Source organism: Pleurodeles waltl, chromosome 1_1 (genome assembly GCF_031143425.1).
Source record: "Pleurodeles waltl isolate 20211129_DDA chromosome 1_1, aPleWal1.hap1.20221129, whole genome shotgun sequence".
In the NCBI taxonomy this organism is placed as follows: domain Eukaryota; kingdom Metazoa; phylum Chordata; class Amphibia; order Caudata; family Salamandridae; genus Pleurodeles; species Pleurodeles waltl.
In genome coordinates, this window is record NC_090436.1 from 432,504,419 (window position 1) to 432,520,979 (window position 16,561).

The 16,561-nt window shown below is 48.8% G+C and overlaps 1 protein-coding gene across 2 annotated transcripts in view; it reads right to left on the reverse strand.

Moving 5' to 3' along the window:
- Nucleotides 1–16,561, reverse strand: part of MAP1B (microtubule associated protein 1B) — a 362,796-nt gene that overhangs the window by 130,036 nt on the left and 216,199 nt on the right. Inside the window, exon 1 of one of the 2 annotated variants that reach the window (XM_069224172.1) lies at nucleotides 14,307–14,393. The exons of the other annotated variant lie outside the window; for it this stretch is intronic. Coding sequence (XP_069080273.1) covers nucleotides 14,307–14,312 — 6 coding nt within the window. The 5' untranslated portion in view covers nucleotides 14,313–14,393. Of the gene's footprint in view, nucleotides 1–14,306; nucleotides 14,394–16,561 lie in introns of those variants that run through there. 2 annotated transcript variants of the gene reach the window in all.

Genomic DNA, 16,561 nt, shown 5'->3' on the forward strand with positions numbered 1-16,561 from the left:
GAAGTGAAGTCAATGCTAGAAATGCATTCTCCCAATTATGTTTTTTAAGTTCCCACTTTCCTTTTCCAGGGGCGGCCGACACGTATTAAAAGTGGTGGGATGGGTGGAGAGGGTGCCGGGGGAGCATGTTGGGTGGGGCATGCAGGGGAGGGGGCATGCGGGTTGAACGTGGGTGGGTTTTAACATTTAAAGAAAGAAAAAATTACCTGGTGCTGCTGGCCTCCTTGCGCTCCTCTTCCTGGTGCCAGCTGATTGAGAGACTACCTGTGCAATCCCCGCACTGTACTCATGCTATAACCAAGCATGAGAGCAGCGCAGGGATTGGCCAGAGTGGGCTGGTTTACCATTCGCTCAGGGGCAGGGAGTCTGTGCTGTTTCTCCAACCCGCCTCTCAAAATACAGCTGGGCTGGAGAAACCTAAGTGCGCATGATAGTTTGACTAACCTAGATCGGTCGGCGAAACAGACATGCGCACTTTCGAGCACTCAACTCCTACTGCCCCTCCCCATGGAGCAGCTGAAAAATAAAACGAAATATTGATTTTGTTTTATTTTCCAGCTGCTGGCTCTGAGACAGTGGGGCGACGCTCCTCCGCAACCTTCACAATAGGGAAGGAGGCGATGTTGGCATGAATGCGCTTGGCTTTTTAGTCTCTCTTGCGCTCGGTAAATGCCTGAGGATGAAAAATAAGTGCCCATCTCATAAAGGTCGTGCTGGTGGCCTCCAACGGCAACCACCAGCTCAAATTAAGCACAAGCGTTACCTACCCAGTAATGGAGAGCGAGGGCACATTTGGCAGGAACATCGCAGGCCCAAGCACGCTGTGCGAGCAGGCACTGCACAGTCTCCACGCCCCCCAGGGAGGCGGAGCTCAGGCTGCTGTTCTTCGCCGCTGCCTGGTACCAAGGTCGCGCGTCAGCCTGCCTCCCACGAGGCTGCGCATCAAGCCGCCTGACAGGCAGCAGCCGGCAGGGTTCATTATGCAGCCATACCGCTGAGATGTATTTACGCAGCTAGATGGAGCTCAGTACAAACACAGTCCTTAAATGTAAAACGGGTAAGTGCAGGCGCCTCTCACACAATGTGTGTTTTCTTCTAAGAAGCGGTGCTGCAGGCCCGGTATTTGTATCGGAGCCTCGTGGTGAAGGAGGGGACTCTTCTTAAACAAAAAACACAAGAGTTGCCACTGCTGAGGGCCTGGCAGAACTTGAACACGTGAATAAATAGCGGCTGCGTCCTGCGCACTCCCGCCATCAGCAGCCGGCGCGAGTGAGGGACCGTCTCGTGACACGTGCAGGCTGCACATCAAGGCCGCGCGCTCCTGCGGTGTCCACAGAAGGAGCTCCTTCCTGCCCGTCACTCCCTTCCCGCTCCTCCTCCCCAAATGAACATAACGGGAGCCACAAGATGTGTGTACTGTCAGTCAAATGTTCGCTCGCTAAACAATTATTTATTTAGATTTGCACCTTAAGGGAGCGCAGTTTAACCCCCCCGTGGCCAGTAATCTTGATGGCTCATCATATATGATGGGGGGATGTAATTCATGATGTATTCAATGACCTCATGCGTGAGATCATGAGCAGTATTTTAAGGCACAAGGTCTGTTGTGTTCAGTCAGGCTCTTGGTGCAGGGTGTGGCCCTGCGCTCGTTATCACTGCCGCGAGCCATATTAGACAATATGACCCTAAGATGGCCCCTACCTCGGCCAGGCGTGATGTGGCAACGGAGGCTCTACAGTACAAACTAAAAATAACAACGGATAAAACGGCAGGACTCCGCCAGACAATTGCGCTGGGGCTGCACTGCCGGCCTGCGCCTGAGCCTTGTGCACCGTCGTACTAAGCAAAAACTATAGAGTGCATGTACATTTGAGCAGGACGGGCTCTAGGGCGGTGCGACCAGTGCAGCCGCACCTGGCGCTGACCTGGTAAGTGGGGGCGTGTTTAGAAATAACAGGTTTGAAAAGCACTCGCTGCAGAGTTCCACGTGATTACAGCAGTTTTAGGTAACAATAAAAATGTCAAGATCACTGCTGATTAATGTTCCTGCTGGAGAGAGATGGGAGTTTTGTCTCGCATTTTCCACTCATGATAAAATAGTGCAGAGGGTTAATATCCCTGCTGCAATGAATGTGTACCATGCAAATGAATGAACTGCATTTATGTGGATCACTCAGTAGATTACTGCTTTTGCCACAGCGATCTTTGTTAATTGCAGTTCAGACGTTACAAACCTAATATAACACTTTAAAGTGGATGTTAGAGGTTAGAATGTTATGTTTTTACCCCAGGCTTTCTTTGTCCTAATGTTGCTAAAAGGGGTTATTTGGGTAGAAATACATACTTATCAGTAAAGCTAACCATTGTGGTACGTTTTAAAGCCTGAGTTTGTGCTTCTCCAGTCCAAACACTCAATGTACTGCCTACGAGTATTGGTGACATGATTCCTACACCTTGCAATCCTCACTGTGCTAAGTAACATTTCCTATAGACTGCTTTACGCATGTATGATTCATTGGCTCTAAAGAGCTCAGACACCCAACAGTGGTTTGAGTAGCGCTATAAAACAAAATGCATATTAAAGAGGGGCTATGGAGAAATGAGGGGCACTGGTGGAATGTGGTAGCGAGGAAATTTAAGGAGAAGGAGGGTTTTGGTGGCCATCAACATAGATCATTGCACTGGGCACCATCAGCGCTAAAGCCGGCCCTGTATTTGAGATGCAACCAGTAATTTGTCTTAATACTTCTGCCTTCCTATGTGTGAACACGGGTGCGCCAGCAACACAAGGCATCAGCCAGGAGTAGAGACTGACCTGACCTAGGCCTCCCCTCGCCTTGCCACTGGTGTGTACGGCTGTTCACTTAAGAAAGGGGCACTGGCCCCCAGGGTCCATGTCAGAGATCCCTCAACACAACATTCATAGCTGAAAAGGTATGCAGGTCTGGTTGTTGCAATGGGTTTCTCTCCACAGGGCTCATCTTATCCTCCTGTTCTCTCTGCCTTTCTCCTTCCCATCGTTTGGTTTCTTGATTTTTAAGAAAGTACGTAGGAACTCCACACATATTTCCAAATTTCACTTTTAGTGAATCAGTTTTATCATCTCACTAGAGGCAATGGGGTGGACATATGCTTCCATTTTCTTACGATAATGGCATTACTCCTAGTCCTACTCCCTCGCCTTCCTTTTAACCAATGAGGCCTCCCGCCTCCCCCTAGACCCTCCCTTCCCCTTTCAAAACCCCCCCCCCACCCTTATCCCCTCCTGTACAAAAACCAAGCCCAAGCCGCAACTCGGACAGTCCGTACTGGGAGGGTGGGAGGGAACGGAAAAGGAAGGCGAGGGAGTAGGACTAGGAGTAATCCCATTATCGTAAGAAAATGGAAGCATTACCTCCCGTCCCTCCCTCGCCTTCCTTTTAACCAATGAGACATAGCAAGAAAACACACAGGAGACGGACACCGAGTTGCAAGACCTTTATTTAATATCCTGCACCAAGAACATCCCCAACATTATCTCATAGAGGATAAGACCCGGTGACCTAGCACCGACTCCAAACTACCCAAGTCAGACAGCCTATAATGACGCACAAACGTCGAAGGAGAAGCCCAAGTGGCGGCCCTGCAAATTTCCACCACCGAAGTCCCCTGAAGCTCTGCCACCGTAGCCGCCATGCCTCTGGTAGATCTCCCCTGAATCCCTAGAGGAGGAACCACCTCTCTCAAGGAATAGGCCAACAGAATTAAAGATCGAACCCACCGACTCAAGGAAGCCGTGGAAGGCTTCTCACCTTTGCGAGCCGGACCAAAATTAACAAACAGTGAATCCCCTTTACGAAAAGGAGCCACCACCCGCAGATACTCCAACAAAACTCTACGTACATCCAACGAATGCAACCGGACCTCCTCCCTTGATGAGGGATTCGGACAAAATGAAGGAAGAATGACCTCCTGCCGGGAATGGAACGAAGAATTGACTTTAGGAATAAAAGACGGAACCGGAACCAGAACCACCCTATCGGGAAAAATCTTACAAAAAGGAAAGGAACACACCAATGCCCCCAATTCCCCCAACCGACGAGCCGAAGTAATGGCTACCAAAAAGAACGCCTTCAAAGATAGATGTCGCAAATCACAGTCCCCCAACGGTTCAAAAGGGGCCTCCGTCAACACATCCAAAACCAAGGACAGATCCCATGAAGGAAAAGAACGTACCGGGCGAGGAAATAAATTAATAAGCCCTTGAAAAAATCTAGGCATCAATCGCCCTTCATCCTGAAGATTACGCCATGGTCCTCTGAATGCCTGAATAGCCGCCCACTGTACCCGAAGAGATGCCACTGACAACCCTAAATGAGCACCATCCTGCAGGAACTGCATCACCTCAAAGATAGAAGCGCAGGTAGGATCCAACTTACGACCTAAGCACCAAGACGAAAACACCTTCCACTGCCTACCATAAGAAAGCAAAGTGGAACGTCTCCTTGACGCCAGCAAGGTAGAACACAAAGCCACTGGCACCCCTAGACCTGTCAACCCCCTCCGTTCAACTTCCAGGCCGTCAAGTGTAACCTCCTCAATGACCCCACTGGGAGGCAGGGAAACTCCAGGGGAGACGGACAAAGAGGCAGAGGCCACATCCTCCCCTCTGCCATCAGCATCAACAATGGGAACCAATTCGCTCTCGGCCAAAGAGGCGCAATTAGGATAACCCTGGACCCCAGATCCCTTACTCGTAACAGAAATGCCCTGAGTAGTTGAAAAGGAGGGAACGCATACAAAAGGCCCTGCGGCCAAGGACACGACATCCCGTCCACCTCCCATGCTTGGGGACACCGAAACCGGGAGCAGAAGCGCTCCACTTTCGCATTCCCTACTGACGCAAACACATCCAGCACTGGAAGACCCCAAAGCCGAACCAGATGCTGAAATAGAGACTTCCGGAGAGAGAAAAGTTGGGAGGAAGGAATCACTCTGCTCAGCAGATCCGCTCGAACATTTACCACCCCCCGAATGTACGTAGCCCTGAGAGAAGGAACCCACTCCTGAGCCCACACAAAAATCTCCCTGACTAGATTGAACAGAGCCCTCGACCTGGTCCCCCCTTGCCGATTGACATAAGCCTTGGCCACTAAGTTGTCCGTGCGAACCAGAACCGCCGACCCCCTCAGGGAATCCTGGAAATGGACCAGAGCCAGGAATACTGCCCGCAATTCGCGCCAATTCGAAGACCGACTCGCCTCCCGAGGGGACCAAAACCCCTGAATCTGAGCCGACTCCATCCATGCCCCCCATCCTGAGAGGCTGGCATCCGTCGTTACCACCACGGGTCTCAGAGGTGATAAAGAAACCCCTACCCTCAGGTGGTCTGCCTCCAACCACCACTGCAACTCCCTGCGAATCAATTCGGACCCTGGAACCCTGTCCTTCAGAGAACTGGACCCTGGTGCCCACCTTCTCAAGAACCAAGTCATCAAGCACAGGAGATGGAAACGTGCCCAAGGCACCAGAAAGATCACCGACGCCAAATGACCCTGCAGACGCAACCATAGAAGAGCTCGGGGAGCAGACAGTAACAATACCTTCTTTACCAAAGCCTGGAGTACACCCAACCTTTTTTCTGACACAGTCACCAACCCTAGAAGAGTCTGAAACCGAGCCCCCAGAAAAACCAGATCCTGGGACGGCACTAAGTGTGACTTCTCCCAATTGATTAAAAACCCGTGGTTTTGCAGGACCCCCAGAACTTGGACCACCTACCTCTGCAAAAGGTCTTGTGATGGGGCATGAATCAAAATGTCGTCTAGATAAGGATGCAGAAACACCCCTTCTGAATGAAGCAAAGCCACTAGAGGAGCCAGCCCCTTTGTGAAAATTCGAGGAGAAGATTTTAGACCGAAAGGCAGAACGCAAAACTGATAATGGTCCCGACCCACAGCAAACCTCAGGAACTTTTGAGAGGATCTTGCCACAGGCACGTGTAGGTAAGCATCCTGCAGATCCATTGACACCAGAAAGTCCCCTTGCCTGACCAATGGAAAAATAGTCTGAATGGACAGCATGCGGAAATGCACTGTCCTGATCCAGGTATTCACCTCCTTTAGATTGAGCACTGGTCGAAATCCCCCTGAAACCTTCTGCACAAGAAACAAGACCGAATAAGTGCCCTGACCCCGTTCGTCTAGCGGAACGTGGGAAATGGCCCCCTTGACCAGTAAGTCTCGCACTCCGTCCAATAATGCCCTTCTCCGTGACCCCTCTGAAGGCAGAGGAGTGGGACGAACCCCTGAATCTGGAGGAACCACAACAAAATCTATGACATAACCATTGGACACAATGTCTAGTACCCAATGATCGGTTACACTGTCCTCCCAAGCTGAAAGAAAGTGACTCAATCTTCCCCCAACCGGCCCTCTGCCAGGCCCACAGTGATTGTCAGGACCCTTTCTTGAAACCACCCCGGGTCGCAGGAGCAGACTTCTTAGGCGAAAAACGCGGCTGAAAACGCCGTTTCCTAAATGAAAAGGATTTAGCATCCCTAGAAGGAGAAGATCTGGAATGCTTCTTCCACCCTTTACTCGAAGAAGAGCCCCCTTTATAAGGTAAGGCATGCTTCCTCTCCTTAAATGCCTTGGAAAGCATGGATGGTAATTGATCTCCAAACAGGTTACGGCCCTCAAACGGCAGTCTCAACAAGGCCGCCTTTTCCCCTGGATCAGCCTTCCAGGAACGCAACCAGAGGGATCTACGAGCCCCAATCAAAGACCCGGATGCCAGAGCCGAAGTACGGACCACATCTGAAGACACATCAGCCAACAATCTGGCCTGCTGCTCCATGCCAGCCAGGAGCTCTGAACACTCCGCCCCTTCTTGTACAGCTACCGCCAGTTTATCAAAGTCTTGAACCAATGACTGTGACGCATAAGCAGAATAAATCCCTGCCTTCAGCGCTAGATTCTCCACAGCAAAAGCCCTCTTAAGACCCGAATCCACTTTACGGTCTGTGGCATCTGTAGGCACACAATCCTCCGGATTGACTGCCGTCTTGCCAATCAGAGTAGCCAAAATAGAGTCCAGGCGAATAGAAGGAGGCAAAACCTCCTCACCCTCAAGTAAGTAAAGTTTCTGAAGGAATCGAGGAACCTGAGCCTTCTCCACATCCTTCCACTCACGAAACACCATATCCTTCACAGGTCCCTGGAAAGGCATGGCAAACTTCGAAGGTGTCTGATATTGAGGAAATAAATGAGAATCCGAGTTTGTAGGTTGAAACACTGGGAAACCCAAATTGTCCCGAACATGTGCCATCACATCCCACATTTCTTCTCTGGAAACATATTTTCCCCCAGATGACGTTGATGGGGCCTCATCCTCACTCTCTGATGAGGATTTCCTTGCCGCTACTGATGAGAGCGCACGCTTAGCCTGACCAGACCCGGCCACGCCTGTTTGCAGTGCCCTGGTAACCGCTACCTCAATCATATCCTGCACTTCCTCTCTAGACATGAGGGGAGTACCTCTGTGAGGAACCTGAGGGTTCTCAGGAAGAGCCATGCTATCCCCACCTCCCTCCTCCGAGGAGGAAGAAGAGACAATCCTACGTCTCTTTGCTGCAGCTTTCGGCATGGTAAACCACAAAATCACACTGACTTCATTCCCAAAAAACTGCCTATATATGGGACCATGGTCCTCCCCCCAACAGGGCTCCACCAATCGCTAAAAAGGCAACATCCTTCTAAAATCCATAAAAAAACCACGGGCCGAACGCCCGTCCTACCTGCATCACAAACATGAAGGTCCTCGGTTCCTCGCGGCTCCGCGGCGCGGAAAACCGGAAACCAACGCCCCAGCCACAGAGGGCCGGCTTCCCCCAGAACACGCCTCTCGAGCAGCCATGCTGCTCGTACAAGCCGCGCCCCAGCCGTAGCACTCCTCGCGGAGCTCCGCGTCCCGAGGAGTGCCTCCCTCGATGACCTCCAGGCCCCGCCGTGCAGGTGAGAAAGGGAAAAGAAATACGTCTAGCGTGGGCTAGACAAAAGAACAGGAGGGGATAAGGGTGGGGGGGGTTTTTGAAAGGGGAAGGGAGGGTCTAGGGGGAGGCGGGAGGCCTCATTGGTTAAAAGGAAGGCGAGGGAGGGACGGGAGGTAATGACCTTTGTGGGCCCATCAGATGTTGCAGCTGGTCCCGTTCCTTGTTCATTTGCGCTTGGGCGTGTAAGGACACGCTTTCATTGAATTACATATTTCATATACTCTGTGAGAGAGTGCGGCAACAGAACAGGGAACGAATATGGTTTCTCCATTGAATTTATGTATTCACTTATTTGGAGTTTTATGTAGCACAAACCAGTCCTGCCAGGGTGTCAGAGTTCTTTAGGAATAGATATTTTATTCCTGAGTCCCTCATGCTGGAATATGCAACCAATTGGGGCAGCACCATCTTGTCAACAAGACCCACAAAGATCCTTGGGTAACATGACTTCCCCACACTGAATATCCTTCTGGCTGTCAGTCTGGGCCAGAAAGCTGATGGTTGTGTGTTGGCCTTAAAACACAACTCCAGTGTTAGCTGAACTGAATGTTGTTAGTTTTTAAACGTTTTGACTGAAATATGAACTGCATAGAAATAAAGTGACCATTCCCACATTAGCCAGGATTTATGATTGAATGAATGAAATATAACCCACATTGCAGAAATTCAACATAACAGAAGGCACGGAAAATGTATAATTTAGCATATTTCTTGTTTGAAATCTGGGGCCACATGGAGAAGCGGGTCAAGGAGGGGGTGCACCACCCCTACTATTTTAGCGAGGGGACTATTTTCCACAAGGACTCTGCTCTATTGGGACTTATTTCCTTGCGTTTAGAATGTGACTGCGGTATATTCTCAAACAGTCCAACATCAGTTTATTTTCTCTTAGATATAATTTCCACAGCCCGCTATAAATCCCGGCTTTACATGTATGATAAGCATAAGCGCTGGAAGCAGGGTGTTCAAAGTAGCCATGCTGGAGTTCCAAGGTGAATAAGCAGTAAAGAGACTTTAAATTTGTTTTTTGCTTATGTTGTTCCATTTTCCGTGCGTTCAAAAACAAAGGTCAAATGTCAGGCTGCTTCTGACAGATTGATGCTTATGCTTTTGACACCTGGTGTTCCCTTTTCTTTCTCTGGCTGCAGAACTTGAGGATTTTGTAAAACTGAGCCAGGTGACAATCATGCTGGTTTACAGGGAATAAAAGAAAGACTGAAGGATGTCATTTATTTCTAACACGCAAAAATGTAAATACCTGTAGATGGACTACACAGATTTCAAATAATTTCAGCAATTAGGAAAGCACAAATTAATCACATTTTTGGTAAATTGTGAAGTGTGATGGAAACAAAGATTTTAATTGGATTGTAACAAATCAAGAAAGTTGGTGATGTGCACAATAAAAATTAGCTGAAACTCGATTTCCAGTTTTGTGCTATACAGTTTTATCAGCAAAACTGCATGTCTATGGAAATTTAGTGGCCATTTCAACAGAAAGTGTGCTGTATATAAATTAGTGTGTTGCTACACCAGTGCTCCAAAATGCCCCACCGGCTACATACTGCGCCCTTACCACTCTCCAGCTGAATGGGCGTGGCACATTTGCTACACTGGCTCTTTGTGAGATGCTTGGATTTGTCACAACCCCTATGACCTCAGTGATATAACATTATTGGCAGCACCCCACTCTGAAAATTGTTTCAGCGCCACTGATGATAAGGTGCACTGACATGTACTGTTTTTGAGGTTACAAGCATGGCAGGAATGAGAATAACTAAGAGGAATATTTTTTCGTAGGACTGAGGTGAGAGTGGCAATGCTTTTAAAGATTGGCTGCTGAGAAAGGCAATTGCTTTACTAAAGGGGGAAGGTTACACAAAGTACTCATATCAACCCCCACACCTCACCTCCCTCATTAATTTCTTCTCTGAGCAGGAAAAGTACAGCCAGGCTGGTGATGCTCTTGGGTAAGCCGTTGGTCGGTGATCATTTATAACTCGCTGGATCCTGCTATTTCTGGAAGTCTACAAATGTAATTAAACTTTCACACGTGCAGGAGGGGCGACCACAGGCAGAGATAGACTAGCCGTCAGTGGACATCATGAGACTTATGGGGAGGCTGGACCTTCTGAAAAGAATAACAGGGTTGATTGAGACAGACTCCAGCCCAGCTCTGCTACTCCCCTTTCAGAGGCACTGACATGTCTGCAAATATACCTAATTGCCATTTTTGTGAAGCACTATATGCCATTTTCCAGCTCTGGGCTTGCTTCAGAGCACTGAGAGAGAAAAGAAAGTGAGGTTTTAAAAGGATATATATTGATCAGTTGGGACAAGATGATCAAATGGCCCCAGCACTGGTCAAAAGAGACATCACGCATATCACTGTGTCCTAAGAGGAGCTAATAATACAAGCTGGTGAAGCATGAGAGGAGAAGAAAGGTTCAATGGAACGGCAATCAACCTAGGCCTCTCACTAGGTAGTCAAAGGTTGGTTGTAATCTTCATACGGGAAAGAGATTGTGGCAGCGGCGGCTCCTCTGCTATGACGGAGAAGCGGCGCCCCCGCCAGAAGCAGCACCTGCAAGAGTTTAAAATTAAAAAGATAATGAACAATGTTTATTATCGTTTTATTTTTAAAGGGGGGACCATGGTGGATGACAGGGACGGAGGGGGAGTGCTGTGCACTCTCCTCAGTGCTGATGTGTGTTTGACCGGCTGTCTCAGGACGGCCAAACACATGCGCACTGAGCTGTCCCAACCCGGCACTGTGTTGCCGTGTTGGAGAGAGCAGGCACAGGCTCCCAGTCTGCCTGAGAGCGTCACGTCAGGGTGCTCCAGCCAATCCCAATGCTGCTTTCAGCGGCATTAGGACTGGCGGCAGGGCAGACTGGGAGCCTGTGCCTGCAATGCAGCCTGAAGATCAGCGTTGCGACGGGGACTCGTAAGTTAGGTAGTTTTTTTAAAGTTTTTTTTAAATGTAATGTTTGTTGTTTATTTTGTTGCCTCCCCCCACCTCCCTGCCGCATGCCGGCTGCCCTGCCCCTTCACCGCACAGCACGCCGCGACTGGGTTGTGGCGTTTAGTCCTGCAGTCCGCCTCTGAATCAGCTGCCACGAATAATAAAGTGCAGTGCTCGTGTATTGTGTTGTACTGCTTCTGCTCAGTTACCTTTTGGTGTGTTTGTGTTTATCAGAGGACACACTAACCAGAGTAAGTAAAGCACACATTGCCCTACCAGTTAACTGCATTGCCATGCCGGTTTCCATTTTGCCGTTTCATGTAAAATCACACTGCAAGGTACTATGCACATTGCATCTAAGTATGTAAAGCATGCATTACCCATTACAGTTTCTACATTGCCCAGGTGTTCAAATCATTAGTGGCAGGGACCACAATCCACCTTTGTATGTGAATCTCACATGGACCACTCAAGTTTTCAAAGTGTTCTGATATGTAAGACGTCATTGAGAGCACTTGTCTTCAGACCCTCCGCAACAACCAGGCTTTAGGGGGTACGGCTACTACTATTGTGACTGTGCATCAGGGCTGATGAGACAGAGTGGTCACAGATCTGCAGATGGTGGTCTGCTGGGCCTTTGAATGCCGATTAGGGGTTCCCCACCAGCAGTCACCAACACACGTTCTACAACGAAGCAGATGGCAGCCCTGCTTGCATCAACAGTGAGGGAGAATTAGTAATTTCCAGGGGAATTAGGGCAATAATTACTGATTTCCCCAGTAATTCATTGTCACGCAGAGGGCTCTCGGGATTAGGCATGGAATCCTCACTAATTCCTCACTCCTAAAGTTAAAGGAACCCCCAATATTGTTAACGGTGAGAAATTGCCACATCCACATTTAGGGACTGTGTAATGAGAATGTGTTCCCAAATTTCCTCCAGAATTTCCAAAATGGTAATACCTGGGAAGCTCCACGGCAAATAAACAATTTCATCTTCATACAGAACACTCTAGTGAAAATACGTACACTATAGAGCAGTGAGGTGAAATGCAATCATAAATTCTAAGTATGCCTACTCTAGTAAATAACCAGCAGGTCTGGAAGAAGGCACTACTCACAGAAAAAGCTCACAAATTGGCAATCTGTGCCCAGAGTGCATGAAAAAGGGCACATGGGATGAGAGAAGCACCTGTACTGCATCAGTTTGCACCTTGTGATCTATGTATAATTCTGCCCTTGCAACAAGAGCCACCTGATTCCCAGTTGCGGCTCGCTGCGCTCATGCGGGGCGGGTACAGCTCGCAGGGGTGGAGTGGGGGTAGGTGGTGGTACAATTTAATTTAAAAAAAAAATGTTTTTATGTTTTTAAACGTACCTGCACTCGGCTCTGCTCCTCCATCTTCTCTGCTGCATGCAGGCACAGGATCCCAGCCTGCCCTGCGGCCAGTCCTGACGCTGCTCTGAGCAGCGTCAGGATTGGCTGGGAACACCCAGCCGTGGCGCTCCCAGGCAGACTGGTAGCCTGTGCAGGCTCTCTAGAGAGAGCCTACTGCGCAAGTGTGTTTGGCCGGCCCGAGATGGCTGGCCAAACATACATGCACACTCCCCCTCATTGCTCGTCACAGCCTGTGGCCCCACCCTTTTTATCAAAAAACAATAATAAAGACAGTTTATTTTCTTTTTTTGGTAAAAGGTTTGCAGCTGCCACTGCTTGCAGGGGGCGATGCTCCTCCGCCCTCATGGACGTGCTGCCCCTGCTGATTGCCTATTATAAATGCTAATTTTACAAAGTCGATGGTGGCCTCTTCTACCGAGCAAAGACTTCATCAGAATGCAAACATTCTCCAAAGCTGCTGCAATTATTTTTCTGTAACATTCTTCTGTCAAAGAAGATGAGGTGATGTATTTTTTAAGTCACAGAATTCTCGAACGGTACCCCCTGTATTGTAATGTTGCGTCCTTGCACCAAATACAGCTAGAGATCTGCCACACCTCAGGAAACCGAACTCAAGGCATGACAGTGCTACAAAACAAAACAGCAATATCATATCATTTTTTTCTATATATATTTTATTACAAATATGTATTTTCTTTTAAAATACATATTGACAGTCAAATGTGAAGTCATTTTCCTATTTAATCTTGCATGAGATACTGAATCGGTAACAAGATGCACTGACTCCTCCACGCTACCCACTCATGCACTATGTAACGAAACAGCACTACATTTACATATATATATTTATATACACACACATACAAACCTCGCAAAAGTTATATCTGCAATCCGAAGTCGTATAGAGAACACTTTCATTTATATTTTGTTCTATATATGCACTAAAGTGCCTTTTGTAACGGCTTCATGACCATTTTGTTTGGGAGCTTTATATAGCGCTAACATGCCACCTTTTTACCTCTCCCGAGTGCTTCGAGTGACAGCCACAGTGGTCAGTGTTAGCAGCATGGATCAAAGGTAATATTTTTTTCCCTGACCCCTCCCTACAATACTCCCGCAGCAGTAACAAAGCCTCAAAGGCCACTCCACTGCTAGGCCGGCTATGTGTACAGGAGGTCGGAGAGCCCCCGATGAAGGGTTCAGTGAACAGTCACGGGAATAGTGCAAGCAAGGAAAATGCCCCCCCCTCCCACTCAGCACCGTGGTTGGGTGGTAAAGGACAGCCATAACTAGGGTGCAGGGAACGCCCCACACTGCACCTGCTGCGCGCACCGGGAGGGGCCACGGCCACCGTGCAGACGTGACTGTGTCGAGCACTGGAAGTCCACCCGTATATAGCCCCTGCTTGATTAAATATGAGTTTTTAGAGTCAGTACTCTACCCTTTAACACGCCTGGGTCACGTTCACTAAAACTGCGTAAACAACATTGGATTTGCTTACAACAGCAAGTCCACATTGAAGATGTTCTCCTAGGAGTTAATCCGCGCAGGCCAATCACAAGCAGGCATTGCCAACGATTTATTATTAAAACATATACGATGGCCTATGTAATCCCCATGAAGGAGGATACCTCATCTGATGTCACACTAACAATTCACGTGACACCCGCCTGACCCTAAACTGGAATTAAAAGCAGAGAGCTGCAATTTCGACAGTTGCAATCTGTACATCGGTCATCAAATGCAAACGATGATACATAAACCGCCAACACGTGAAAAATAAACCGACTACAAATCAGTGCTAGCAATCGCCTGACAGGAATTACAAACAAGCTTCACTAAGAAAGACCACACAGAGGAGAGCGATGACCCCGCGGATCTGAAGACGCGAAGTTAAAGATGGAGACAGACCTGCATGCGCTGCACCGTGCACCTCAGGCGGCGTCTCCGAGACGAGCAGACAAAGAGCCGCCGTGGTCCATGCTGCTCGGGGAGAAGCACTTGCAGCACCAGCGAAGGGAGTCTCCTGGGTGAAGATGGGATGCGCTGGGCCTGTCAGCCTGAGGAAATATGAGACTCGAGCCCCATGGCCAATGGCCTTCCAGGACGCGCACGCGCTGCCAGGATGCACCGTCAGCAGCCAGGCACACATCTTCTGCTTCGTTGTATACATAGCAATCGATACCATTTATCTGCATTTTCCAATACACATATCCTTACACCATGAAAACACATGCTTCAGATTTCACAATATAAAAAGGCATAATAATAAACAGTGCGAGCGTGGACCCACCGCACACGAGCATTTTACTTTAGAAAGAAAGAGGCTGCTCTGGAAGGTGACAAAACATTTACAGAGGTTACCTTACGGAACAAACATACCACAAAGGGGGAGAAACATTGTTAAGGCGGGTCTAACACAGATTACTTCGAGGCCTTTAGGAGAAGTGAGGCCCAGAGTAGGTGAATGCCCGAGAGGAGCAATGGCCATGTGCAGCGGCTGCTGGTGCCTCCAGCCACTTCCATATCACAGAACAGGCTGCAGACACTTGTACGGCTGTTTGTGTAACACCCGCCGTGGAGGTGCAGAGTTTTCACCCGCAATGGCAACCCCCGAGGGAGATGTGGTGGAGGAGGATATTGACCCCGGCCATCGGGAACGGAGGTCCCACAATGCTCGCAGCGCACATGCGCAGATTTAGCTCTGGCTCGATCACAAGAGTGTGTCCTCGTTTGGAAGGGGGCATGGCCTGTGCAAGTGAGAGAATCTTTTACCTTTGTGTACATGCCATATTAGAGATACAGATGTAGAGGCTGTGAGGAGGCGCATAGACTGTGTTTCACATAGAGGGGGTCAACAGTTAGTGTGCCCCCCAAATGTGCCATTTGTGAAGCGAGTACAGGGATCAGGCATTGCCCTGCAGGTGGGTGCAGCCACTCAGCGTACCTCTCTACAGAGGAATCCCTGCCCCCCTTTAAACACGAGGACGATCTGCCTCTTCAGTGCAATGCACAAGTGGTACGCCTTTTACAAATATTCTGTGCCCAGTGCAGGGCTGAGTTTGTGCCTGCACTGTGAATAGCAAATTGTAATAGGGTGCACTCTCCCGGTCTGCGCCTGGCACATTCAGTTAATAGTGGACTGCAGTGCGGGGTGGGACAGTTAACCCTATTTGTAATAGAGCCCCAGGTGCTCTTATTTCTGGTGCACCAAGCACAGCCCAAGACTGTGCTCTGGGTAATCTAATCTGGCCACTGGTGGATGCACATCTTCTTTCATCAGTGTGTTTGTTTGCTTACTAGGATAAAGATATCCTGATTTTCAATACATTTGTTGTTGCAGGTAAAAGCAAATTCCAATCAGCGAGGAGTGCCAGGGGTGGAATCGCAAGAAGGAACATTTCAGGTGAAGAGAAAATATGTAAGAGCATGTGTCACACTGTCGCCAGTGAGCGTGCACACAGAGCGCGTAATAACGCGAGCACACACACTCAATGACCATAACATAGTTTGCAAGCACAGGATCCCAGAAGACCCCTTTTAGTCACAATATTTAGTCCGTCGTTGAGTGCAGTGGTGCAGCAACAATTTTTAGTCTGGGGGTGCTGGCCAGTGATGCCACCTCCCTAACACAAACAGCGCTGCCCGAAGAAGAACATCTGAGTAGCCTCTCCATTGTTCCTTCTCCATCTAAAGTCTTTTAAGTCTTATGGGGGTGCTGCATGCCCTACCACACCCCTAGTTCCAGCAGAACTAGCTGACTGAACCACTCCATGTTTGAACAAGGGTGTGAAAAACCTAAAAGGGATACACCTCCTGCGGAACCACCATCAGAACTTAACACCCCTTCCAAATTAAAAAATAAGCTAACAGTGCATTGAACTAAATTGGATAAATACCAGCAATACTGTACGTCAAGTAAGCTTCAGTCACTTCATTATACATTTTTTAGTGATTTGGTCAGCACTGGGCTAGGCTCAAAGTATAGCAAGGGCGTGCCTCTCATACCTGCAAGGGGTGCACACTAGTGGTGAGCTTGGAGAAGAGGAGAGCTAGAAATGCCAGCTGGCTGCAGTGACAAGTTGGACTCACTCCAGTGTGCACTGTACTCAGTCAGTTCAGAGACCATGTGGTCACTGACACTAGGGGATCTCAGTTCAGATCCA